This window comes from Budorcas taxicolor, chromosome 13, assembly GCF_023091745.1.
Source record: "Budorcas taxicolor isolate Tak-1 chromosome 13, Takin1.1, whole genome shotgun sequence".
In the NCBI taxonomy this organism is placed as follows: domain Eukaryota; kingdom Metazoa; phylum Chordata; class Mammalia; order Artiodactyla; family Bovidae; genus Budorcas; species Budorcas taxicolor.
The window spans coordinates 15,536,600-15,564,061 of NC_068922.1; the positions used below are offsets into that span (position 1 = coordinate 15,536,600).

General features: G+C 42.9%; 1 protein-coding gene across 2 annotated transcripts in view; it reads left to right on the forward strand.

Moving 5' to 3' along the window:
- Positions 1-291: 291 nt before the first annotated feature.
- The window catches only part of CELF2 (CUGBP Elav-like family member 2), a 308,002-nt gene continuing 280,831 nt past the window's right edge, over positions 292-27,462 (forward strand). For both annotated transcript variants that reach the window (XM_052650849.1, XM_052650850.1), the window contains exon 1: positions 292-376. In XM_052650849.1, coding sequence (XP_052506809.1) covers positions 303-376 — 74 coding nt within the window. In that variant the 5' untranslated portion in view covers positions 292-302. The remainder of the gene's footprint in view (positions 377-27,462) is intronic.

Below are 27,462 nucleotides of genomic sequence, written 5' to 3' on the forward strand. Positions count from 1 at the left end.
GCCGCGCCCTCCTCCCCGCGGGGGCCGGGCGCGCGGGCCCGCAGGGGTTAAGCGGCTGCGCGGCGGCCGCGGCGCTCCGCCCCCGCTCGCCGCACCTGGCGCTCGGCGGCCCGCGGCCCGGGCGCTGGGTGTCGGCAGGGATTGGCGGAGAGCGGCGTGGAGAGAATGTGACAAGTGCCGGCTCGGGCGGCCGCCGCGGGGAGGCCGCGCGCACCTGTCCCTGCCCGTCTGCGCCGCCCGCCGCCGCTCGGCCGCGCGCACCGCCGCCCCCCGCGCCCGAGCGCAGAGCGCGCGCCGCGAACATGACTTCTGCCTTCAAGCTGGATTTCCTCCCGGACATGATGGTCGAGGGCCGTCTGCTAGTTGCAGACAGAATGTGAGTGTGGCCGCCCGGCCGCCTCCGGGACGCTGGTCCGGAGCTCCGCGGAGGGAGAGGGCGGGCGGCGGCGCTCCTGCGCCCTGGGGACGCGGGGGGCGGCTCCGGTTCGGCCGCGCCCTGGGGTTCGGAGCCGGCGCTGGATGCGGGGAGAGGTGGGAGCGCGTCCGGAGGAGCGGCGGAGCCCGGGGTGGGGCGGAGAGCGGGGACCAGAGAGCCGGACGCGGGGTCCCGGGGTCTGGGCGTGGGGTCCGGCCCGCGGGGATCGGCGAGCGGGGCGCGGCGTCCCAGGGTGGGGTGGGCGCGTGCACGCTCGTGTCATTTGAAATTCGGGGCTGCTGGAGCTCTCGTGGCCCGTTTACAGATCTCTTCTTGCCAAATTGTCGGCTCCTCTTGTCTTACCCTTCGCAAAAATCCTTTTCCTGGGGTGGGGGGGCGGGGGGAGGGAAAAAAGGGGAGGAGGAGATAATTACAAAACATTAAAATAGCCAGGTGTACTCTGCAGAAATTAGAGGTAATTTTTACGTAATCACGGTGGTTTGTCTAATATGCAGCCTATAATTTAATAATTAATGTGATTGTGGTTGTTTTACACGTCGTCAAACTAGAGTAGAGAGTTTATTGGGAGAAGTCGAGAGCTCGGATTCCTTAGGAAAGGAAAGTATGCCTCATTTTTCTCCGGTCTCGTTAGTCTTGATAGGAAAGTTACTCTTATCAGCTGGGGCACTCTGGAGGCAATAGGATCTGCTTGTATTTCAGGCATGTTTGAAAAGACAGCCTCGAAGGCTGCCAGGAGTGGGGATGAAAGGTCTGTGTCCATTTCAGGCTTGGAATATACACAGTTGTCTCTTATCAGTCAAGAAATGTGATAGTGAATCTAAGCTACAATTAATCGAGCGAAAAAGGGACTGCTCTCCTTGGTAAGAGTACGTATAAAATGTTTCCTATTGTACGCACCCCTAGATAACATTCATATTCTTTCTGGCACTTTGCTGTATCCGTTGCAATTTTCAGGCCATTCCGAGCTTTATGATCCATTTCCCTGGCAACTAACTTTCCCCTACGGTGCTAGATTCTTTTTCTAGGATGTTAAATGTTATGAGCTGAGAGATTCTTGAGAAGCTCCGCAGTGGCCAATTATTTGAGCCCCTAGGATTTAGGAGGGGGAAAAAGAAAAGGTGAGGAGAGGGATGAAAATCTGTTAAATGTGAATTGTCCTTCTTGTCGATATTAAGAATGTTAACTTGCTTTTACACGTGGTCAGGTTCATTGTTCAACTAAGATAATCAGATAATGTAAATTAAAATATTGAATTTCTCTTTGGCAGTTTTCTCTGTGAAGTTAATCTTGATTAGTACCGTTCCCATGATATTTGTTTTGAGAGATCGCTGGCTTCTCACCCCACCACCCCTAAAATAGCTACCTTTATAGGGCTTCAACACAAGTTTACACAGGTAGCTAATTTGAAAGTTCTGTGTGTTTTCTCCTCTGCTCCTTAGCGTGTCAAGGCCGAACCAAAGATTTTCTTGGTCATAATTGTGCAATTGATGGTCACCTGCTAAGAATACTCTGAGTGTAAAGTGTTAATGGCCTCTGAAAGATGCTCTCTCTTTTCAGTTAAATTATTAATTATGAAAATTTGATTTATCGTTTTCATTTAGTGGATGAATGTGACTGGCGCAAACTACTCTGAATAGAGCGTTTTTGTCTTAAGGATGGAGTCAGCTCTGAAGATCCTAATATGACTTCAACCCATTTCTCTTCATGTGTTAGTTATTCCATGTGTTAGATTATTGAGTTAAACTCAAGTTGTTTTCAGAGTCTTTTTCAACTCTAGCTTAATTAAAGCTTTAAAAAAAATAGAGGATTTGTAAATAATATTATTGTTTCCAAAATATCGATTCTATGTCTCCTTAAGCCCTAAGAGTACTGTAGCATGTTTTCCTTAAGAGTTTGTAATTAACTCACATTAGAGTCGGTCTTTGGGGAATAGGGGTGCGTGGGAAGGAATATGACAAGTTGAAAATGCTTGAAATTCACCTCCAAGTGTATCTTACTGCCACATGCAGACAGTTGAGAGGGTAGAGGTACGGGTTTATTGTTTTCTGGACCCCTTGTGTTTTACGGTCTGTTGCCATTTGGACTTGAAATGCCGTCAGCTAGATACTGGCCTGTTCCTAAAAGGAACTTATGTAAGACACAGGGCTTTTCTGGTGTTGATTTTTCTAAATCTGTGGCACATATTTTCAATGGCGTTTTCCCACAAGAATCTATTAGATAAGTTTGCAAGATGTAATATGTTTGAGTCCTTAAGGCAGATGGACAGATAGCTTGTGAGGTAAATGATTATGATTGATGGCCCCATGAGCCATCAGGTGTTTAAAAAGTCGGATTGTTTAAGGCTCTTTAGTGGGTATAGAATTGTTGTGACATGGGCTTCAAGGTCCTGGGGTTTTCAGTGTTCGACATCAAAACTGTACATGGAAATAGATCTTTAAATGATCTTAACTATCAAACTTTTGTTGTTCTTGTGTTACTATAGAATGTCATTTGCAACAGAGCATAATGAAAACAACACCAGAGCTGACATTTTAAATCCTTTTTTAAACTGGGGCAATTGGTTTTGGATTATAGTTGGAGATGGGGATTTTTTTTCTTTGTTTCACCTTTTGACTGATCGTATGTATGCATTAGGTTTTTGTTTTTTTTTTTTTTAATGTGTTTGAATTTTTAAACAAATTTTAAACAAAATCTAAGAGATGCTATCTTGGAACTGAGAAATTAGAGGTGGAAAAATCTATGAGTGCACCTTTAAAGTATTAGTTCAGATTTGTGATGTTAAGAGTAAGATGCTGAGGAGAAGGCACCTGTAAATTAAAATGAAATCTGCCTCCTCCCCCCTCCCCCGCCACATTTGGTGGGTAATCTTACTGACAAAGAGAAAAAGTTAACCCTGAGTCAACTTGGTGCATTAACCTTTTTTTTGTTGAGTGCCCCCAAGTCAGGATAACCTGAAAGATATCTATATGGGTCTAATTAAACTGGAAGGCAGTTCTAGGGACATCACTGTTAAAGCTGTTACACCAGACCTCATTATTTTATAGATAAAGAAACCATTAGAGGAGCAATGGGACCAGTCCAAGAAGGCAGTGGTATTACTGCTTCCCCCTCCCCACTAAAAGGACAAATGCAGGAGTCATTCATTGAATGCCTACTGTGTACCAGGACACTGTACTTATGCTTTCATAGTAGCTATAAGGGTGGTGGGTGTTGCACCCATTTCACAGATGATGTTTGAATAGATTACATTCTTGTGCATGCTATACAGGCAGTAAATGGTGAAGCTGTGGTTCGCTTGTGTGTGTATGTGTGTATGTGTGTATTATATAAACACATGTTTATGTGTTGATACAGAGAGAAGAGAGGACAGAATTTTTGTTGGGAATGGTGGAGAGTTATAGGAGATACATGCCTATCACTTATTTAGGATTGACTGTCTAATTTGATTCAAATTAGTGAATTGATCACTCTTGTTTGATTCAAATTCACAGTTATTCCATGAGCTCATGAACTAAAGAAAATATATTTTAATTTAAAACTTTTCTTTTTGTTTACCAAGTACCAGCAAGATGAAAGTCAAAAGCCTTGAGTTCTTTATTTTTTTTTCAGATGGCATTTAAAGTTTTTTTGGAAAATGCCATTACCAATAATAATAAAATACAGTGCTGAGATTTGTCACCCAATTCCTTAATAGACGTAAGAAGAAATTAAAACGTGAAGACGCTAAAAGAAGGATGGTGTGTATGGTACTTTAAGGAAATTTTTAAAGAAGTATTTTCAGGTGGGATTTCTGAGTGCCTATCTCAGTACCAACTGCTTCCTGAAACCAAAAATTCCTCCCATGTTGGCATTTAGAACACTAATGTTATCTTTGATCTGGGTTAGAGGTATTATTTTAACTGAGTGTTGCTGTTTAATTGTAATTTGCTGGATTGAGATTACTCTGGCATCTGTTGATGAGATGTGGTCAGCTGGGAGGAATAAGAACCTTGCAAGATAAGATGAAAAGAAGATAGGATTTTCAGATATGAACCCAGTGATTAAGATTTCATAGCCTCATTAAGAATGTTTTCCATCCCAGCGGCCCCTCCCCCCCAACACTATCATAATAGCATATTTGCCTTCTGATAAAAAACTGCAGTCTCCTTCCCTCTTTTACGTAAATCCCCAGATTTTTCACTCCTCCTTACTCCTTCCTCGTAGCTTTGTTTCTTACAAGTTCAGCACCCACTCTCTTCTCATTGAGGCTTTTATATACAGCCATGTATGATGGGGGTCTGATGTCGCTGTAGTAAATTGTAGACAGACCTCACAGTTGTCAATACTATCAGAATCTCTTGCCTGATTTGCATTTCACTGGGAAACCTTGGGATTTTCAGTACGTGGCAAGGAGCCCAGTGAGAAATCAGTCACTGATGTCTTTTTCACTTCCCATGCTGAACCTCCAAACTTAAAAAATCTTTATTTCCCATTTAGAGTATTAATACCGGAAGTTTTTTTTTTTTTTTCTTTCAGAGGAGGCTTCGGTTTTTGCTTTGCGTTGGCAGATTAGGCCGTGATGAAGAGGTAGCTATTTCTCAGTGTCATATTTGTTCTACAAAACTGCAGAAGAGAGGCTTTGTAAAGTCCAAGTGATTTCCAGCTCATTAGCCCCTCCCTGTTCTCGTGCCCTTCTGTGTGTATTTCCACTATCTGGGTGGAGCAGGTGATATAAGGAAGCCAGCCTCCGCTCTGTGCTACTTGTGTAGCGGTGCAGAAAATGCATTTTTATTTTTCCTCAAGAAAAAGCTCTTGCTGAACTTGAAGGGAAACAGAGCTGCACATTCCTGGAAAAACCTTGGTGGGAAACAAAAACTAATTAGCGCGGTAAATGTGATGCTCGCAGGTAATTGTAAAATAATTATTCCCCTCTAGCATCATCAGTGTTTAATTGTGCCATCCAATATTCTCATGCTCTGAATCTAGATGTGAAGGGATGGAAACCCCCCATCTCCTCCTGGGAATGTCTTTTTCATTTACTGTAAGCTTCAGACTCTTCTGAAAGGACTGTTAAGAAGAATGAGGGGAAACGTACGGGGGATTTTCAGCAGCTTCACTCTTCCCGTTTGTTCTAAACCGTGATGGAAAGGGATTAATTCAACTAGTTTTATAGAAGTACAATTCCACTTATGTGGCTGAAATACCTTGTGAACATATTTGAGATGTACATGTTCACATTGTTACCCATGGAGTTTTATGAGCAGTCTGTTTTATGAACTGCAGATTGTATATTATGTTCAGATCCCGAGAGTGATGCTTTAAAATCAGCTGATGATTTAAAATGAAGTGCTAATAAATATGTAATCATATGGTTCTCAAAATGACGGATGAGTACAAATTCATTTTTTGGTTTAATTTTAATTCCTCCATTTGAATGAATGCCTCAGAGCCAACTTGTTGGCAAATTATTAGACCCATATTTTTTAATTTCCCCTCCTAAAGATATATGTAAATCAAGTTTAGGCTGCATTTAGACTAAAATATCATTTTAGTTTATTCTTCTCAACTTTTCTGCCAGATTCATGTGGCCTTCTCCTTAAGGTCAGATTTTTAAATAAATCTGTTTGAAAGAGACCTCAGTTTAAATGATGCATGCCCCCTTTCCATCAGCAGAAGTTCCTTTAATAGTGATAGTGCTTTAAAAATGGGGTACGGGCAGTGTGTGAATTTTAAGTCTTAATAATTAAAGAAATCGGTGGTTTGTTTTCTCTGTGAGATTGTTTATGATTCTGTCTGTCATGATCGTAGAAATCAAGTTCCCCCAGCCCATTTGCCTGACATTTATAGACTCAAACAGGGCTGAAGACTTCCAGGGGTCACAGATGATGGTGCTGACTCACTCCTCAGAGAATGCATTTCATTTCAGCTGATTTCTCTGACATTTTGACATCGCTTGTGGACAGCTTTTGAAAAAAATTTGTTTTTGAGCTTCATGGAACGAAATAGTTGTTCAGCTTCCATACTAGGATCGAAAATTCAATGTTTTTATGCTGAAGGGGCTTCATTTTCGTGCCTTTTCACAAAGAAGTCCATAGCCAGACTTGGGCTCATTAAATTTTAAGATGGTATTTTAGATCCTTTTCCTTGAATGATGTCTTCCTGTCTCCTGGTCTCCTCCTGTAGCAGGAAATTTGTACCACATTTATGTGACAAAGTCAGCTGATCTTCAGGCTAAAAGAGCAAAATATTTTGTTGTTCACCTGGTTGTAAATGTGTGTAAAAATGGGTGCACACGTGTATAAAGATATATGTATGTAGATATAGGTGAAATATATATATATGTATTTGTTGTTGCTCATTTACCAAGTCATGTCCGACTCTTTGTGATCCCATGGACTGCAGTGCGCAAGGCTCCTCTGTCTTCCACTATCTTCCTGGACTTTGCTCAGATTCATGTCCATTGAGTTGGTGATGTTATCTAACCATCCCATCTCATCCTTGGCCCCCCACTTCTCCTTTTGCCTTCAAATGTACACACACACATATACATATACACACACATACATATATATTTTTAATAATTATGTAGGCTCAATATCATGTAACTATATATAATATAAATTATATATAAATTACACATATAAAATGCACATATGTATATTAAGTATATGCACATATAAATAAATGTATGCATATATATATACACACATCTATATGGCATATCTTTGGCATAATTCTTCACTTTCTTAAAATACCTTCCATTTAATGGTCTTTGTCTCTAAAAATTATGAAATATTAGTGACACTGCTGGAAATAGTTCTTCGAACGTTGTTTTGACTCTTTGGCCCAGAAGCTCAGAGAAGCTTCTGTTAAAGGTCAAGAAAGTGTCACTGTGATGGACCTGTCCCACCTTCTGGGTGAAAAGCTGAGACCCTTCCCACCCAATTGAGTGACTTTTCTCTCCTTGCTGCAAAGTCCTCAGATCTGGGGACTGCTTCAGTTTCTCAGGTGCTGTTGAGATGTTGCTCATATCAAGACCTTACAGGTTTAGCGCAGGAAGAAAGGGGCTTCACAGAAGCATATCAGTAGACCCTCCATCAATATTTTCTTGGGTAGATGTGGCTGGGGCTTCCTGTTGCTGCTGAAAGGAGAATTTGAAATCCCACGTGTAGTGGGATTCCAGCACATCAACTGAACATCTTAAAAAGGCTAAAGCTACAGGAGATTTGTGGACCTGTAAGGGGATATGTTGGTATAAACCTTCTTCAGCACACAGGCACACCTTGATGCCCGATTGTTTTCTCTGTACATCTCCAGAGTAAGACATTGGGTGTCACACAAATGAGGCCGATGTAGGCTGAAATCTGGTGTTTCATATTCTCCTTGGAGGAGGAGGGAAATCTTAGGGGAGTCATAAAAGAGACAGATGATAGGAAAAAGCGTAGGAAGGAAAACTTTGGGTTGTGGACTAATGGATAGTCATTCCGTGCTCTTATTCAGCTCTCCTGAATCTTTGCACCCTAACCCAGTCTTCTCTAGGTCGTTAACAGAACAGCTCTTCTAAAGTTTTCTACCTGCTTTTCTTAGGTCTTCCTGATGTATATCTTTTGCATTCTTTTCTGTGAGTCTTCCAGTGGGCTTCTCTAAGCCCAATGTATGGTCCCTCTTCTGAGGAGTTTCCTGAATTTCAAGAGAGGGGGCCGCATCCGTCTGCAACACCGTTCTCAGAACTGCAGCCTTGAGAAGGGCAACACCTGAACCCCGTGGCCATCCCTTGCAGCATCCCTGGCACAGCTGGTGTTTCTGTGCATAGAACTATATTTTGACTTCCTAGACTATGGGAGGGGTGTTGAGTTTTCTGGTTGGGCAGAAGGGCAGCATATTTCGGAGTGATTAACTTTATGGACGTCATTGTCTTCGCCTGCTCTATTTGGCTCTGCTGCAGCTGTGTTTGCCTTCTCAAAATTGTCACCAGGAGGCCTCCAGCTGCAGTTATTCCCTTCAGTTTGTGCTGGTAGCATCCTTCCTTGTGATTCCTGTGGTCCACCCTGCCATCTTGCCTCAGCGTCAGGAGTCAAAGGCAACACACGAGTTCCTTGGGGAAAACCTCATGGCTGGTTAACACAACTGGCAACTCCATCTCAAGACAGTAACAGCTAAGTCATCTTCATTTTACATTCTGGTGAGACCTGTCAGGGTGCTGCTTTCTCTTCACAAAAAGCCCATATTTCCCCCTTTTTTTTCTCCTACTTCTCTATTGCTCTTTAAAGGCAAAGAGTCGATGCCAGCATCTACTGATGGACAGTATTTCTTCCTTGTCTGTATTACTAGAGCAGTTCAGAGCAGGTTTTATTTCGGTTTTGCGTATAATTGCTTTAGAGTGTTGTATTTTCTGCTGTACAACAAGGCGAATCAGCTGTCTGTATGCATATATCCCCTCCCTCTTGGACAGCAGTCCCGCCTCAGATCCCTCACCCCACCCATCTAGGTCATCACAGAGCACCGAGCTGAGCTCCCTGGGTGTGCAGCAGCTTCCCACTAGCGCTCTGTTTAACACAGGGCAGTCTATAATGTGACAGGCGCTTTACCGTCTGAGCCACCAGGCAAGTCCCAGTCTATAATGCCAATACCAGTATCCTAATCTGTCCCACCCCTCTGTCTCCCTATGCCTGTTTTCTATGTCTGCTTCTCTGTTCCTGCCCTGAAAATAGGTTCAATCTATCCCACTTTTTTTTGTAGATTCCACATATATGCATTAGCAATATACATGGAATATAGCAACCCGAGAGTGATGTGTTTCTCTTTCTGACTTGCTTCAGTCTGTATGATAGACTCTAGGTCCATCCATGTCTCTGCAAATGACCCAGTTTGTTCCTTTTCATGGTTGAGTAATATTCCATCATATATATATATATATATATATGTATACACACACACACATACATATATATCTATATCACATAGTTACCCATTCATCTGACAATGGACAGAGTCAGGACAGAGCAGATTTTTACTCTTGGTATTTTCAGACACCTCACAAAGCACCTCATTGCAGAGGAGACTTCGAGCATTTTTTTCCTGTTAGCTGAGCCCCTCCCACAGAATTTTCTTTTCTCCCAAGATTTCAGTAAAGGTTGGTCTTCATATAGAAACCGTGTAACTTCAGTTGTCTGTGCGTGGGCCTTAATCTTAAATTAGAACTTCCTCTTGGATCGCTTCTGCTTGCTGGGGATGCTTGCCCTACATCAGGGGCTGCTCTGTGTAGCAGAAGGGCACCACCAGGGATGTGGCTGCAGGATCTCTCCACCAGGGGCTGGAAGGTCATCCTTGAAGGATGAGCATCTTTTCCTAAACAAGAGTCTCCAGCCTTCTCCCGGCCTGTCTCCTGATTTGTCCCACAGCCCCCCTAGTCTCAGGTGACTTGCCAAGACTCATGTAGAACATAAGGAGACTCGGGTACACTGCCTTGCGTGTATGCCAGGATTGTTGTGAAGCTCATGTCCTGAGAGGGATGACAACCTAAATATTTTACAGCTTCGTGTTACTTAAGACCGACCAAAGCTCACCTGCCTTTCCTGGGGGAAGCACACGCAGGGAAACTTCATTAAAACTGACCAGTTAATGTCTTCTCCCTCAGAACATTCATGCTCTAATGTCTTGGCTAAAGACTCATAAAGCAATATTGCTCCCATATAAACTTTCAGACAGGACCACATTAAGAAGACTGATTTTTTTTTTCCCCCTCTCTCTCTCTTTCTGCTCGATGATTGAGAAATAAAATACAGTTCATGTTCCAGTTGTGAATTTGTGGTCAGACCTTACATTCTGAAATGGGGTGAAGCAGAAAGCAATACCTCCCTCCAGTATCCCCATAGGTATATTTGGAAAAGCCAATCTGTACACCAGCTGGAACAGATCTTGATTTTCTTATGGGAGGAGCCTCAGCTGCTCATCTCATCTGATGGGGCTCCTAACCCTGGCAGAAACCCAACCACGATATGAATGTGGAGATGAGTATTGTAGGCCTCCGTTGCCTGCTGGCCTCGTGAGGGGCCCAGATGAGAAAATGCCAAGAGTCTCTGAAGAAGGAAATGACTTGGAATCAGTGATTTTTTTTTTTTAGGAGTTGGCACAGTGGGTGGAGGTGGGCAGCTGGGCACACGGCTCATCCTGCTTTTCTGCTCTGATTATACAAGCCCTTACTTCTCGTGACACAGTGGATAGTGTCCTTGAAGTCCTAAAAAGCCAGAGTTGCTGCAACCAGTTGAAGGTTATAGGTCAGTTGATGGATTATGATCAGATTCAGCTGGGAAGCCTGGCACCTCCTCTGAGTCCATTGACTGAAGGATGTCCTCCATGGTAGGTCAGGGGCCACGTGGCACCCACTCTGGTCAAGGGAGTGATGTTGCCGGTGAGACACCCCCAGGTCATGAACGTAACCTCCCAACCAAAAATCCATTGCCTCCTGTCGCAGACCACTTTGCATGAGGGTGAACTCAGGTACTATCAGAGATGACAGCTGATTCTGAGATCATTGTGGGAGGGACATGGGATCCATGGGTGAAAGCTGGCAGAATCTTTTGAAAAGGGGCTGCCTTACAGATTCTACAACTGTTTCTTTACAAATTGATGAGTTCTTTGCAATTGGCACGTTTTATCTTCTCAGCATCTAAGACATCTAATTCACTTTGTAGGCAGCCTTTCAATTGGGCCAAGACTTAGCATCCAGCTATCATAAAAAGTGACCAAAATTGTACTCCTTTTTTAAGTTTATTTTTAATTGGAGGACAATTGCTTTACAATATTGTGTTGGTTTCTGCCATACATCAGCGTGAATCAGCCATAGGTATACATATGTCCCCTCCCTCCCACCCCAACCCACCCCTCCAGATTGTCACAGAGCAAACAGATTTGAGCTCGCTGTGTCATACAGCAAATTCCCACTGGCTATCTGTTTTACTTAGGGTAATGTATATGTTTCAGTGCTATATGTAGATTCCATACATATACATTAATATAGGATATTTTTCTCTTTCTGACTTGACTTCACTGTATAAAAGTCTCTGGGTTCATCCACCTCATTAGAACTGGCTCAGATGCATTCCTTTGTATGGGCTGAGTAGTACTCCGTTTTATATATGCACCACAGCTTAATTATCCACTTATCTGCCGGTGGACATTTGGCTTGCTTCCATGTCCTAGCTGACGTACCTAGTGCTGTCATGAACAGTGGGGTACATGTGTCTTTTCTGATTATGGCTTCTCAAGTGTGTATGCCCAGTAGTGAGATTGCTGTGTCCTCTGGTAGTTTTCAAAATTGGACTCTTCTCAGCCTCAGGAGCCATGGAATGGCCTTGATCGGGCCTCTCTGTCTTTTTCAGATCTACTCAGAATGTGACACTTTGATCCAAATTGATCTTGTATTTTCTGTTCAATAAAATAACAATATCTTCCCAGAAGCCAAAGACAATGTCTTCTGGTGTCAACAAAACTATAATTCTTTGACAACAGCATACTTCTTTTTAGTATGTTTCTCATAATTCTGACTCCTGATGTTTTAAAGAGTGTTGCCTTCTTGTGGATGTGCTTTCCGAAATATTTTGTGACATTCGCTGTTCTTGATTTACCAGCCACGAAGCTAGGACTTGTATAAACTATCAGTGATCTTCAGAAAACGGTGGCAACGTAAGTTGTACTGTTCTTGTTTTGCAGACGAGGAAAGGAAGGTTCTAGAAAATGAAGGCACGTATCCAGTTGAATTTCAGACGCATTGGAGAATTGGCTGCTGAGTATGTGGATCTTGAGTATGAAATAGTTTCTTAGCTGTGACCTAATAAAGATTGAAGACAAAAGGAGAAGGAGACGGCAGAGGATGAGATGGTTAGATAGCATCACCAACTCAGTGGGCATGAATTTGGGCAAACTCTGGGAGATAGTGAGGGACAGAGGATGCTGGGATGCTGCAGTCCACGAGGCTGCAAAGAGTCAGATGCGACTTAGTGACTGAACGACAAAAATAATAATAACCCACTTTTTTGATACTCTTTCACATGAATTGCTTGCTCTTGATTTTGTTTCATCGTGAGACCAATTTCTGAGCCCAGAAAGCAAGTGTTAGAAGAAAGGGTCACCGTAGCAAAACTGAGATCCCTTAATGCCAGAGGCAGGGTCTTTCTTAAAGCTGAGATAAGGAAGCAGTTAACTTTGAATGTTAAGTGTTAGTCATGCAGTCCTGTTGGACTCTTTGCAACCGCAAGGACCATAGCCCTCCAGGCTCCTCTGTCTGTGGAATTCTCCAGGCAAGAATACTGGAGTGGGTAGCCACTCCCTTCTTAAAGGGCTCTTCCTGACCCAGGGATCAAACCCAGGTCTCCATCATCGCAGGCAGATTTTTTACCATCTGAGCCACCAGGGAGCCAGTGTAGCTCCTTTTTCTTCATTGAAGAAACTGTCTTCCAGGAAGAGATCTGTTTGTGGGATTTCATCAGACGCCTGGCATCCCACCCCCATTTAATTTCTTCTTCCTGATTTTTGCACCTGATTTAGAGGACTACCTGGGCTTTCTCAGGGTGCTTCCAGCCCGTAGCATGTCATCTTGTGAATTAGAAAAAGATTCTTGCATGGCATTCAGTCCCCGCTGTCCCCCTCAGGTGGTTACTTGCCACCGTGCCCTTTCTATAGTTAACTTGCGGTTTTACCCCCTCTTCATAAGTGGCCAGAGAAGTCTGCAATAGAATAAATGTCTCTGTACAAGGTAACACATGGGTTTTAGATGATTGACAGTCGTGACCAACGCAGGCATGATCCCTGGTCCCTTTCAAATGTCAGTACTCTTTTGACCTTTTCATAGCATTTTGCTCAAGTGTATAAACATCGGAGGGCTTCCTTGGTGGCTCAGCAGTAAAGTTTAGCCCACCTGCCGTGCAGGAGACGCAGGTTCGATCCCTGGATCAGGAAAATCTCCTGGAGAATGAAATGGCAACCAACTCCAGTATTGTTGCCTAGGAAATCTGATGGATAGAGGAGCCTGGTGGTGTCCAGTCCATGGGGGTTGCAAAGAGTCGGACATGTCTTAGCAACTAAACAACGATAAACATTTGATGGGACTCTGGGTTTTCAGCACATCAGAAATTTGTGTTTCCTCTGTAGATCACCAGAGTAGAAGAACCAGTCACAGAAAAGTTAAGAGTAGAATTCAGGCCTGGGTCTGTCTAACCCACACATCATTTCAGTACCAGATATCAGCTTGTCGAAATGCCTCTATTCTTGGCAGGAGGCGCGTTGTAACCTAAGAGGACGTGATTGGAGTGGAGTTTTCATGCCCCGTGTGGTTATTGTATTCTTGCTACTGATGCAAACATTATCTATAATTACATTTTCAAGTGACTGAAAATTGCAGGCTTTGTTGAACAAAAATACAGCCAAAGAATGGAATGTATATCCACTCCACCCTCATTATAAGGCTTTCAGAAATCAGACTATAAGGCCCAATACTGTGGCTCTCAAACGACATGATACCAGCTCCATTCTCTGATGTTTGAACACTTTGTCAAAGTGCTGGGTTCCCAACGATGATCATAAAATTGGAGGAAAATGTTATTACTCTCTTAGTGCTCTGCCGGCTCCATTGTCAACTCTGTCACAGTGTCAGGATCTCACAAATCCTCTGTTTACAGGATGTCATATCCAGAAGCCACAATTTGATTTAGATCCAAGGAATGGTGGGCCACTTTGAGGGAGTTGGTTGAGATAAAGACACTGTTGTTTTCCTGGGGTAGATTCTGTTACATCCTTATGACACATTGTCTTAAGGCTGCCTGGCTTCCCACCTAGGGTGCGATTTAAAAAATAAAATTGCCTCCATGGGGACCTACTGCAAGTTAGACCTTTGCCTTGGTCTTAGAACCCGGCCATGGGACAAGAAAAATATCCTGGCCAACCTCATTCTTCTAGACTCAAGATAAGACCCCCCCCACCAAATCTGTTTTCACTGAGAACTTAAACCACATGGAATTAAAAAAAAAGAGAGAATCTGACATGTGAGACCATAGTACTTCGCTCATTGTTGATTAGCGTCCGAAAATTCAGGGAACCCTTGAAATAGAAAGTATTCCTTGGTTTTGGATGGAAGGCAAACAGGAGTAAGAAATTATAGTGACGTTATTGTTAATTTGCTTCTAGGATATTAAACTTGTCACTGACATGGTTCGCAAAACCACAACGTGCTGTCTCAGCCCTAGTAGAGTTCAGGCTCTTTGCAAAACTGAAAAAATCATTGGGGTGCTTTAATTCAGAAAAGGAGCTGGGCAAACACTTGAGTCAGGCTCCCAGGAAACCCACAGACCTTTCCTGATTCTGTCGAGTTCTGCCCTGACAGGTAGGACCCCAGTGTCATCAAAGAGGCGTTTTTCAGGTCATAATTAAAGTGTGGGCAGTTGGAATCCACTTAGTTCTGGTGTATATCTGGTGAACTGGATGCTCGTGTGTGTGTGTGTAAGTAAAGATTCTAGAAGGTGAAAACACGTGTCTGTCATAGTGTATTGTAACACACAATATTGTGTTACCTTTTCTGACATAAATTATAAACTCAAATGTGTGTACAGTTGGGATATGGATAGACCACTTTATACTGTAATATGGAAGTTATGTTTTTAACATTCATAGAGATGAAAATGAGATAATTTGGGAGTCCAGGTAAAATGCTTTCTATGTGTAATACAATAAATCAACAAGATTGTGTGTGTGATTTTTTTTTTTCATTTTAAAAAATCTAAAGGGGTTGTTGCAGCTGTTGACACTTTTGTGGCAGCGGAAATCCTGAGACCTAGCCATTCTCTATAATAGAATATAATTGCCAGATTGTGAGGTGTAAGTGAGGGCAACTCAGTTTGTGTATTTTACCAATTCCCTTTGTGAATTACACTCTGCCACATTCAGCATGCTTTTTTGACAGGTTATGTGTTTATGTCTCTAAGTGCCTGGGCTTCCCATAGCTTGGGTTCTTAACCAATCAGCAAAACTTACTTGAAGAAATTTAATTAGCCTAGAGCCAAAATAAATTAGCTTTTAAAGTTATCTAATTCTCAGGGTTTCTTGTTTGCTGCTGCGGTAGCAAATTGACTCCACTGTGGTGTAGTCACTCGAGCGCGAGTCAGAACGTACAGTTGTACTGGCCGTTGTACAGTTTGTGCTGCACACTGAACGGTTAAAATTAAGTTGGACAGCTGAGGAGTTGAGGATTTGTGAGTCACCACTGACCTATTCATTGGCTGAATCAATCAGTTCTAAACATTTTCTCAACTGAAATCTGCGTGTGTTTCTTTAGCTCTAAAATTCCTGCCCGTGAACAAGAGTTGGAACCTGTGTTAAGTGTCAGCCTTTAATGTATTGGCTGGTTGCTGCTCATTCTAGGTGTTACAGAATTTTATGGAGTGTTAACAGTAGTTCATATTTTAAGTTAAACATTTGGTTACTCTGAGGTTTTGTCTATCAGTTTCTTTCTTTTTCGAGGAAATGCAGGTTTAAGATGAAGAAGGTTCTGCACTCTTTGTTTTTGGGTTCTGCCAAGATTAATAAAGGATTTTCTTGTTGGAAAATGAAAATATAACTGTTATGTCTTTCTAAAGACCTTTGTTCATCATCCTGTGGATCAGGTGAGGGGAATATGATATTGCCTTAGTTTTTTGCTATACATGCATCCTTCCTGGAGTTCTTAAGAATATGATTACTAAGGACATTAAGTGGAGGAAACGTGGTCTCTTGGTGGTGATATGCATGTACGTTTATGGTCTTGGCCACCTGGACTGTAGAAGCCAGACAACTTGAGAGAGAGGGGGAAACGTTCACTGAAACATGTAATATTGCAGTTCTTTCCCATTAAAAAAAAAAAAAGCTGCAAGAGTAATAGTGCTCCACCCACTCTGTTAGGTCCAGTCGGATCAGATGTGATCCACAGAATTAATTGTGCAAGCAAAGAAATCTGGATTTTTATCCTATCCAACTTTTTGCACCTTCAGCTTCCTGTAGACAGACTCTTGAATTTATGCTTGATCTAGAATCTGGAGACCAAGCAGGCATGTAGTGGGAAAATAAGCCAGTGTCCTAGCAGCCACGTACCAGTAGCTCAAGATATGACCTCCAGCTGGGACTCAAGACACAATGAGTATGTGCCCTGGTTTCTGGAGAGTCTGCCAGTTTGCCCCTGTCATACTGGCGTCGTCATCAATAGCATCTGCCTTTCACTCTAAAAAGTGTCCCATATTTGATGATAAATTACGTGGTCCCCTTCTCATGTTTGGTCCTGTATCACTAGCTTTCTTAAATATAAACATGTTTGCCAGCTTATAAAAGTCGATACATAGGACTAACCCAAACCTTTCCACAAAAGGGTTATTATCCATGCTTTGACACATTCAAAAAAAAGCAACTTCCAGCCTTATTTTGTCTGATCTGTTCCCTTGCTTAAATCCTTAGAAAAGTTCTTCAGAATTGAACAGAAGTTTGCTCGCTGTTTCTAATGCATTTGTACGGGCACTTTGGGATGGACTAGCTCATTAGATCGTTTCTTTCTGACTGAGACCTCTTGTTCTGAAAATTCTCGTCCACAACTTTGTCTGATCACCATTCCCCCAGCACACGGATTCAGCATTTGAGGACGTGGACACCGTATTTACAGGGCTGCCTTTCCATTCGGCTCTGTTAAATTCATGAAATAACTGCCACATTCTGGAAAGCTCAACTTGGTAGCTCCATTAGTTTTGTTAAAGTTCAGCTGGCGCGTGAGCGGAGCCAGAGAATGATCTGATGGCGCAGCCTTTCTTTGTCCTCATGCTCTCCCTGGTGAGATGGGAGCAGGAGAGCCCAGTGAACGTAGGATGGCCCCAGGGTGTCCACTGATGTTTTTGAATTTCAGTCTCTGGGGTGCCTTTTGCCCTCACCCATGCTAATTCGTCTTTCTCCTTCCATACTGGAATTTCAGAGAATTTGTGCAATCCGTGTGTTTAAAATCGATTTCCTGATTTTTTTTTTTTTACATTTATACCCAGCTGTTTGTTATTCAGTGCAGCCATCAGCATCTGAGTCTCAATGGACCATGTAATGTGCAGCTGTAGCCAGATGTAACACTTCTGCTCTCTAAATGTTTCCGTTAGAAAGCTTAGAGAGGCAGGCTCACAACTGCTGATAACCAGGTTGCTGGCATTAATTTATCCTCTGGAGCTACACAAATTCTGCCTGGCAGTTTTATTTCACGACCAGCAAGCTGAGCGGTGTTTGCGATCTCCATCCCCAGTAGCAGTGTTGACACTGTATATATCAAGTACATCCACACTGATATGAAAGGTGCTTGTTCGGCTAATTCAGACGGCAGGAAGCTAGCTGTCTGATCTGCATGCATGACACTCTGCAAGCAAGGTTGTACTCGAGAAACGTTGGCCAGGATTCATAGCCAACCTTGGCCCAGATTAAAATAAGTTCGTAAACTAGTCTCTTGAAGAGAACATTTCTTAGGAAAAATAACCTTAGGATCATTTCTCTGCCTTCTATAGTCAAACCTTGTTTCTGGTTTGCACTTATTATTCAAATATGTGTCTCCTTTTGTATTTGTATGATGTATCTTTGTTTAGAGGCTATAGCTTCTACCAAATTTAATTACTTCCCTTGGAGGCTTTAAATTGAGGGCAGCTTCTATTAATTGTTAATTACATTCCCTTGCCATTTACACAGCAAAAGTGCAGTTTCTAATTGAGGGTCTGTTCTGTACAGTGACAAGCGACTTCTTCCGTCTCAATATTTACCTTTCTGTGGGGTCCGATTTTTATTTCTCTCATCTTATCTTTTATTAAACATAAAAGTAGATATTCCAGTGATATATTGGCCATTCCTATGATCCAGTGTTGTTATACCTCTCAGAGAGAGACGTGGGACTCATATTTGGCTCTGTGTTGCCATCTGGTGGTGTCTTTGTCTTTCATAGCCTCCTTAGACCAGTTTCTGATGAGAAGATGGTACCTAGGGTCTGTTCCCTTCTTCGTTTCACCCCACAGCCTCTCTGGGGATTTGAAGTTAGCCTTGCTCCCTACTGGAGGCTTGAGGGAAGCATCGCTGTGGCTCTGTGTTTTTTGCGTCATTAAGTATGCATTGCATGTCTTCTGGATATTTGGCATCTTGCATTGCACAGTCTTTGATTCTCAGTGTCGTTCTCAAACTTCCTTTTCTAGAAAGCTTACATCCTCGACTAATCTGTCTAGCCTGAGAGGGGGAGGGGGGGGATATGTCTCAACGTTTGACCTGGTGTTCTATCTGGATGTCTTCTGGAGAGTGGTATTTCTGCCCTAGTAGCCGTGCTTTGAGTCAAGTGGAGCCTGTCTGCTTGGTGATGGCTACTTCCTGAGAACCTTGAGTTGGCTGCAGTTCCTTTTCAGCAGTTTGTTAAGAGCATTAGGAATCTCAGGAAGGGTTTGGTAATTTACTGAAAAAAAAAAAAAAGAGTTGTTTGTTCATTTATTTATTAGACTTGATGATTCACAAGCTCAAGTAACTTCCCCGCCCAGCTTGGACTGTTTCATTTCTTACTGACATCTCCATCTCCTCTTTGAAGTGGATCTGCCGTAATACTTGGCTTTCGTGTGATGATGTGCTTCTGTTCCATAGCCCCAAAACTTATTTAAAAAAAAAAATCAGAACGGTTGAGAGCAAGAAAGAATCAAGCTACAGGTTGAATTAAAGAGCAGGGCAAAGTGGAAAGTATTAAATCCTTTGTTATCCAGGAGGTTAGGTTTATAGCAAAACCAAAGCGATGGTAGCCTGTGGTTTTTAGTGGAGTTTGTAAAAATAGAAAAAAACAAAACTGCTTGACAGTGCCTAGACCTCCAGGTAGATAGTCATGCTGCAGTAGAAATCTGCCATCTCTAATAGTAAGAGATGCTGAAGGCAGGCATGCACACTAGTGTGTGTCCTCAGCTGCCGGGATGGCTGCCTCTGGAGGGCCCAAGGCACACCAGCAAGGAGAAGCCTGGGTCAGATTGGGGGGCGGGCGGGGATCGCCCCATTCCAGCCTCACTGGAGAAATGACTTCCCTCGGCCCCACCTGCATCCTGGCGGCTCTTTGTGAAGTCCTTTTGGAACTGGCCTTTGTTCTTACGGGGGGAAATGCTTCTCTTCTTATAAAGAATGCATCTAGGGTGGTTTGCACTGCACTGTGCCACCAGGTTGTGCTGGTGGAGGTATGTGGTGTGTGAAATCGAATGGTCTTTCAGACTGTGGGGCTTATTAAGTTATTGATACAGGATAGTTGTCAACTTAGGCAAGGTGTGGAGATAATCCTATTAGAAAGTGATTACTCTTCTACTGCAAATTCATTAAAAAAGATACAATCCTGGGACAGTAGGAATTCTGACAGGATTTCTGGGATCAATTTAGTATTATGCAATACACAGTCATCAAAATGAATTCTGGAATGACAGAATGTCTGTAGCCGCACTGGGGATCTCATATATATTATGCTCATCCATATAGAGATCATATGTAAATTACAGATAGAGGTGGGGTTCAGTGCTCTTTCTTAAGGGTTATGTTTTTTTAATTGTATTCAAGTAGAGTTAATTTATAATGTGTTAATTTCTGCTATAGAGCCAAGTGATTTAGTTATATGTATAACATGTACATATTTTTCCATATTCTTTTCCGTTATGGTTTATCACGGTATATTGAACATAGTTCCCTGTGCTATATAGTAGGATCTTGTTTATCTATCGTCTGCTAATCCCAGCCTCCTAAGGATTATGGTTTCAAAATGTGCTATAACCTTTTGTGTAAATGTCATATGTCAGACTCTCTCAATATTTGGAACCCCAGCTATGGGCTTAAAATCAGACAGTTAGTATAAATTATATGGGTTGGGTGCATTTTTATTAAAATATTTCTGGCAGTGATGAAACGCACTTATTAAGTTTGATTTTGGAATTAAAACTGGAAAGCTTTACAGAATCATGGAAATGGAGGAGAGGGGCCTTCTGTAAGGGCTTCCCTGGCGTCTCAGTGGTAAAGAATCCACGTGCCGATGCAGGAGATGTAAGAGATGTGGGCTTGATCCTTGGGTCAGGAAGAAGAAATGACCTGGAGAAGCACATGGCCACCCACTCCAGTATTCTTGCCTGGAGAATCCCATGGACAGAGAAGCCTGTCTGGGCTACAGTCCATGGGGTCACAAAGAGTCAGACGTGGTCAGTGACTGAACAGGCACTTTATGTGGGAAGCCAGCTGCCTTGCCTTCTCAGTCCTTCCCCACCCCTCACTGCCCCCAGCGCTGAGCACCCTGTCCTCCCGTGGCATTCTGCGTCTGAGTTGTGTCTCTTCCATTAGACTACAGTACCCTGAAATCAGAAACCAAGATTCAGTGAGCTGATGACCACAGCGCCTGGCATTCCTTCCAGCCCAGAGGAGGTGAGGGTGTGTCACATGGCGTGGAACAGGAAGAAAACTCAGGAACTAACATTGCTGGGGTGGAAGTGAGCTGAGCAAATTGTCCTGGAATTCCCGCCTAGGCTGGGAATGTAGGGACACACAGACAAAGAACATGTCATCGGAGCTGACAGCGGCACTTTCTGAAATCCTTGAGTTCAGACTCTGAGTGCCTTAAACCTGAACTTCAAACCTTTGGCTGTGGACTTTGCTATATTGGCCCAAGTGCACATTTGGTTTCCTCGTGTAAGCGTTAGGAGCTTCCAAATGCACATTATTGAAGAAAAATAACTGGAAAGTCACAAGTTTGTTTTTAAAGCTTTTTTGAAAGCCACTCAGTGGAAGATCAGTGTTAAGTGTGTGTGTGTAATAACTGTGGTCATTGAAGTAAGAACTTGCATATCAGTTTTTCGGGCTAGTTTCATTACAGGCTAAAGGATAATTATATATTTCTTATATTTTACACTTTTATGCCAGTGCTACTGGGGGTGACCATGGGTCCAAGCAATGCAAATATGTAGATAGAGACTTTTTAACATCCACTGTAACTTCAGAACATAGTATGCGTTGGGGGCCGGGGGCGGTGCACGGGGGTGGAGAAGACAGTAGTTATCTTTTCTGTTCTTCTGTCATGCTGATGTTACCGTGTCATCTCCACAGAAAGGATCCCGAAGACACTCTAGGGATTGAGAAGAACAAAATGGGTTGATGGTGTGTATCTGGGCTACTAGAAACTGATTTTTAATTGAAGATTTCCCATTTTCCAGGAGTTCAGTGTCTCTTTGTTCAATCGTTGTGTCCGACTTTGCGACCCCAGGGACTGCAGCACGCTGGGCTCCCCTGTCCCTCACCATCTCCAGAGTTTGCCCAAGTTCATGTCCATTGACTTGATGATGCCATCCAACCGTCTCCTTCTCTGCTGTCCCCTCCTGCTCCTGCCTTCAGTCTTTCCCAGCAGCAGGGTCTTTTCCAAGGAGTCCGCTGTTCTTATCAGGTGGCCACAGTATTGGAACTTCAGCTTTAGGATCAGTCCTTCTGATGAGTATTCAGGGTTGATTTCCTTTAGATTCAGTGTCTCTTAGGAAACTGTAAATTTTGACAAAAAAAAAAAAAAAAAAGAAGTGTCATTTCCATGTCATAGGCAGGGGGACCAGGTATTCTAAGGGAAATGGGGATGGGAGAAGTGAAAGAAATCCCATGCCAGTGCAGACCAGGTGGCATTCCTGTACTTAACCACATCTTCACGATGTTCTTTGTGAGAATTGCCTCCAACAACAAGGAGATAATTCAAAACAAGCATATACAAGACTCAGACATCATGTTTTAGAGAAGAAATAAAATAGGTTCTCTGTTACGTAAACACACCAACGGATGGTTAGTGCCTGATGAGGCCTTAGTCTGCTGTAATGACATTTTCACATCTGATAAATTGCATCATATAATCAAAGTAACAATAGTTTATAGAGACTTTAAAGGTATAATTTGTATGGAATTTTAATTATGGAGCGGTAGAGCTCTGAGCCACCAGGAAAACCTATTTTATGCTGTATTTCCTATGTAGCAACTTGCTGTGTTGCACCTTTTTATTGTTCTGGTCCTGTTGGTCTCTCCCTCTTCCCTATCCCATGACTTTAGTAATTATTTCTTGGCTTAACAAATACTTCTTAAATGCCTGCATATGTGCCAGTGACTGTTCTAGGTGCAGCCATTTGTAGAAGAGATACTTTTTCGCTTGCCTTCTGCCTTGTGAATTCCCTTCTTCCGGCCATTTCACCTTCTACGCTGTAGACTTTTCCATGGTGCAGCTGTGTGGTGCCTGCTGTTTACCTCCGTCTCTGTGGTAGGTTGTTTTAGTTGCTATTTTCCAGCCTCCTGCCCCTAATAGTGTCTTAGCTCATGGCTGCTATAACAAATTACCACAGACGGGGTGCTTAAACAGCAGATATTTATTTCTCACAGTTCTGAATGTTGGAAAATCCAGATCAAGGCACTGGCACAGTTCTGATTCTTGATGAGGGCTCTCTTGGTTTGCACACAGTTGCCTTTTTTTGCAGAAAGAAGTTCTGCAGTCTTTGCCTCTTACAAGGGCACTAATCCCATCATGAGGGCCCCATCCTCTAACCTCATTTAAACCTAACTAGCTCCCTAAAGGTCCACCTCCAAATACTTTGGCTGTTGGGGTTGCAGCATATGGATTTTGGAGGGATATAAACATTCTGTCTATGACAAATAATGACACCACCAAGTCATAGAAGCAGATCCCAAAGGAGAAGTGGAACAACCACAGTCTACCCTGCTGAGTGGGATAGAGTTCGGAACATGACAGTGTGACACCAAGGCTGTTAGCTGTGAAGGGTGGTTCACTGTTAACACACGTTCTTTGGGATTTCCCTTTCGAACTTGGAGCCTACGCACTCAGAAAGACATACCAGAGAAAGTTCCCAAACCCTCTCATTTCGTGAGGCTGAGGAAATGAACATTGTGAGCATTGATAGTACTGAGATTGTAAGGCTTCATATTGAAAATACCCCTCATATTTCTTAGTTCTCTGTACACGTGTTTAATTTCTGCTCAGTCAAGTTACAGGAACTTTTCTCATCCGGTTTTCCAGATCGTTTTCTTGAGAAAATTGCCTTTTGTAAAGAGATCTCTCTGGGCCCTTTTCCGTGGTTTACCCAGCAGGATCTCTGTAAGCCTTCTGCCAGGAATCCCTTTGGAATTGAATGCATCCTGGAGATGTTACAGAATGTAAGTGGACATTTTTGTATGTTCACAGCCCTGTTACTGTATATGAAAAGAACTCTGTCAGGGTTATTTGGATTTTCAGATATTTGGTGCATGCCTAGCTCTGCTTTTCTGAGATTAGTTCCATTATTCTCTATGTGGTTTTCACTAAAATTATATTATGACCTGCTCCTTGGGGACACCGTTATGGGCCCATGGTTAGCAGGATAGGCTAGAACATTTGTGATGAACTATTTTCATCAGAAATATGATCAGAATCTCGTTAGGAAAATGAAATGAAAAGGAAAGCTGAGGGCTTAGCACAGGGTTGATATTTCAGGAAATCACCAAGAGGTTGGATTTCTGTTGTGGGGGGTGGGGGAGGGAAATTTTATATCTGTGACCTTTCCTTTCATATTTCTGTTACTTTCCACAGTAGATACTATATTTAATTCAGAGCTTGTGAGAGCCTGAAAACATTGCAGTAGAGTGAATGACTTTTAACTGGGAGATCAGAGGTCCATGTTCTTTGGAAGCAGGGGTCATAGTCAAGGTGGAAATGAGGACACAGTTGGCAGGCATCAAAGCCACCCCAGCGTGCAAATGATCTGACAGTCCCTGGGGACTTCAGAGAGCCACCCTGATGTTTCTTCTAACAACAGATTTTAACCTGGTTTTCCTTCCTTTTTATATGAGAAACTGTGATTGGCTGTCAACACCCCCATCCTGCATCCCCCAGCATCATCCTTGTTTGGTTGGTTGGTTTTGCTTTACTGAGATGGCCACCCTTCTAAAGTGTACAGTTGAGTGGTTTTTAGTATAGTCCCAAAATTGTGCAGCCATCATCACTGTCTGTTTTCATCGCCTCCAGAAAGAAGCCCCATGCCTCACCTGTGCCCGTCACCACCTAGCACTCCCCTCCCAGCCTGTGAGCCCTGGGCAGCCACCTGTCTGCTTTCTCTGTCTGTGGCTTGCCTCTTCTGTGCCTGTGACATAAATGCATTCATGCAACACGTAAACTCCTGTGTCTGGCTTCTTTCACTCCGTGGAGTGTTTTCTGGGAAAGATTGAGGGCAGGAGGAGAAGGCCTCGGAAGAGGATGAGTTAGGTGGTTGGCATCACCAATTCATTGAACATGACTTTGAGCAAACTCTGCAAGATAGTGAAGGACGGGGGAGCCTGGTGTGCTGCAGTCCATGGGGTCACAAAGAGTCTGACATGATTTAAGTGACTGAACAATGTTTTCCAAGGGTCACCATATTACAGCCTTCATCAGTATTTCATTCCTTTTATGGCTGGGTAGCATTCCATTGTATAGATAAACTGCAGTTTATTTGTTCATCAGTTGATGGACATTTAGGTTGTTTTGATTGACATGAATAGGGCTGCGGTGAACATTCACATCCAAGTGTTTGTGCAAACATATATTTTTAGCCCTCTTGGACTAAAAGGAGTAGAATCGCTAGGTCATGCGGTAATTCTGTGTTTAACTTTTTGAGAAGCTGACAGCCTGTCTTCCAAAGTGAATGCAGCGTCTCACCTTGCACCTATTAGCATGTGAAGCTCTAATGTCTCTACATCCTTGTCGACTTCTGTTGTCATCTGTCACAGTGTTCTTATTTATGTTTATTTTGTGGATGAGAAGATTAGAGTATAGAAGGTAAGAGTCAAACCGTCAGAGGGTCATAGGTAGGATCAGGGATAGAATTTGTGTTTCCTGACCATAGTCACTATTTTCCTGTCACATTTTGTTTCAGGAAAACCAGATGTGAAAAAAATCATTATTCTGGAATTGATCTATTCTTATATCCCCATCATAAGAATAGAGTGCTTTGTTTCTTCATTATCTGGTTGTGTATCTCCAACCTCAGCCTTTTATCTGAACATGGAACTTGAATAGCCAGCTGCTTCCTTGCCTGTCTCCACTTGGGCGTGGACTTGGTATCTCAGGCTTGTCCCAAACCAGACTCTTGTCCCCTCCCTCTTCCATTCCAATCTCCCTGAGTGGTACCCAGCAGCTCAGGACAAAAACCTGAGATGCTTCCAAACTTCTCATTCTCTCATCCTCCAGATCCAGCCCATCACTGAATCCTAACAGTTCATCCCATAGTCACTTCTCTTCAAGCTGCTTCATTATCACTCCCTTGACCAAGGCACTGTCATCTCTAGCGTCCTCTTACTGGACGTCAAACCTTGCCTATCCTCTGGCCACCCCACTTCCATGGCTTCTTTTCAGGCCTAGAAAGAAACGTAAAGTCCTTGTACCATTCTAAAGCCCTTGACTGCCCCATGCCCCTCGGTTCCTGCCATATTCTGCTTATTCTAGCCCTCCCAGTTTCTAACTCTTAGCTTTCCTCTGAAGATGCTCGGGCATGTGTATTTGCTTATTTTCTGCCTACCTTTGAGGATTTAAGCCCTGAGACAGCAGACACTTCCTGTCTTGGTTTTACTGCTCTATCATCGAGGTTGAGATCAGACTTAACACGTGCTAGGCCCTCAATCAATTACCCTTGAAGGAGCAGGCTGTTGTATTCTTCTTCCTGGTATCACTCAGAATCATTTTGCTGTCAGCCTGTGTTGAGTGAGCTTTTAATCTTTCTTCCATTTTGCAAAAGGTCTTCCCCTGTCGTTGTGTATAAATCTGTGCAAGCCTTTCCATAGCACAGTTCCTTCATAGATAAATTTGCAAGCGTGCTTGGCAGGTGCTCTGAGACCTCATCTGAAAAATGCCCCCACCAAGTAACAAAGATGATGATTATATTGTTGTCATTTTTATTACTCAGTCTGGTTTTAATACATTACTACAGTATGGACCCTGTTAGCCAAGTATGTGATAATGGCCTTGCATTATAATATCCTAGGATATAATATTGTAATATAATAATATCTTATTGCTGTGCTCCTGCTAATAAGGATCTCACTTACATATGCACAGAGCCTTAGTATTTTTATTTTTTTTAATAAACATTCAGGGACAATAATTTGTTGAGAATCTTGTTTAAAACATAAGCTACCAAATGGGATGTTGACAGTATATATTTATGTATATAAGCTGAACATGCAGAGTTTAATCCAGTCATCTTGCTTGTTACACATTGTTCTCTAACATTCCACATTGTCCAAGTAGATGAGTAATTCAGGAGAAGGGACTTGCTCTTATAGTCAGGTTTCCCTGAGTGTGACAATAACTGAGTTATAGTCAGTGTTTCCCTGAGTCTTTCGTCTTGAAGGTGCTGTGTGCCCATGAGACTGTCTCTTTCTCATCAGTGTTACCTCACCTGTAGGAATGGGATGAAAAACAGTAAGCCGCTTCCTGAGGTTGTGTGAGAATTGAAATGATTCATTTCAAGTACCTGGCTGGTAATAAAATGTGCAATAAATGTTAACTGCACTTATTAGTACTATTACTGTCTTAAAACATTTGCGCACTCTGGCTGAAGAAATAGTCATTCTAGCATCGTTTTGCTGAGGGATATCAGGGAGAGTAGTAAACCCGCTTTAAATAGAGCAGTAAAATTCAGATGTATTCCCATTGCTCCGCCCACCCCCCCCCACCCCACTCCAGAACTGTATCTCATTCAGCTCCTGGAAAAAGAGAACTGGGCTGCCGCTAAACACAGCGTAACAAAATAATACAGAAAGAGGCCCCCTTAAGGTACCATACATGTTTATAGCCTATTTAGAGAACAAGAATGGATCTTTCTGTAGCACCGACTCTGGCCAAGACACTCAGGACACCCATTAGCTTTTGTGCTCATTTAGCTCTTGTAATGGCCGTTGACATTCTCTTCCTCCTGTGAATCTGAGCCTCTGGGGGTGGTAGTGAGAGGACAAACCCAGAACTGAAAATACCCCGTTTGTTT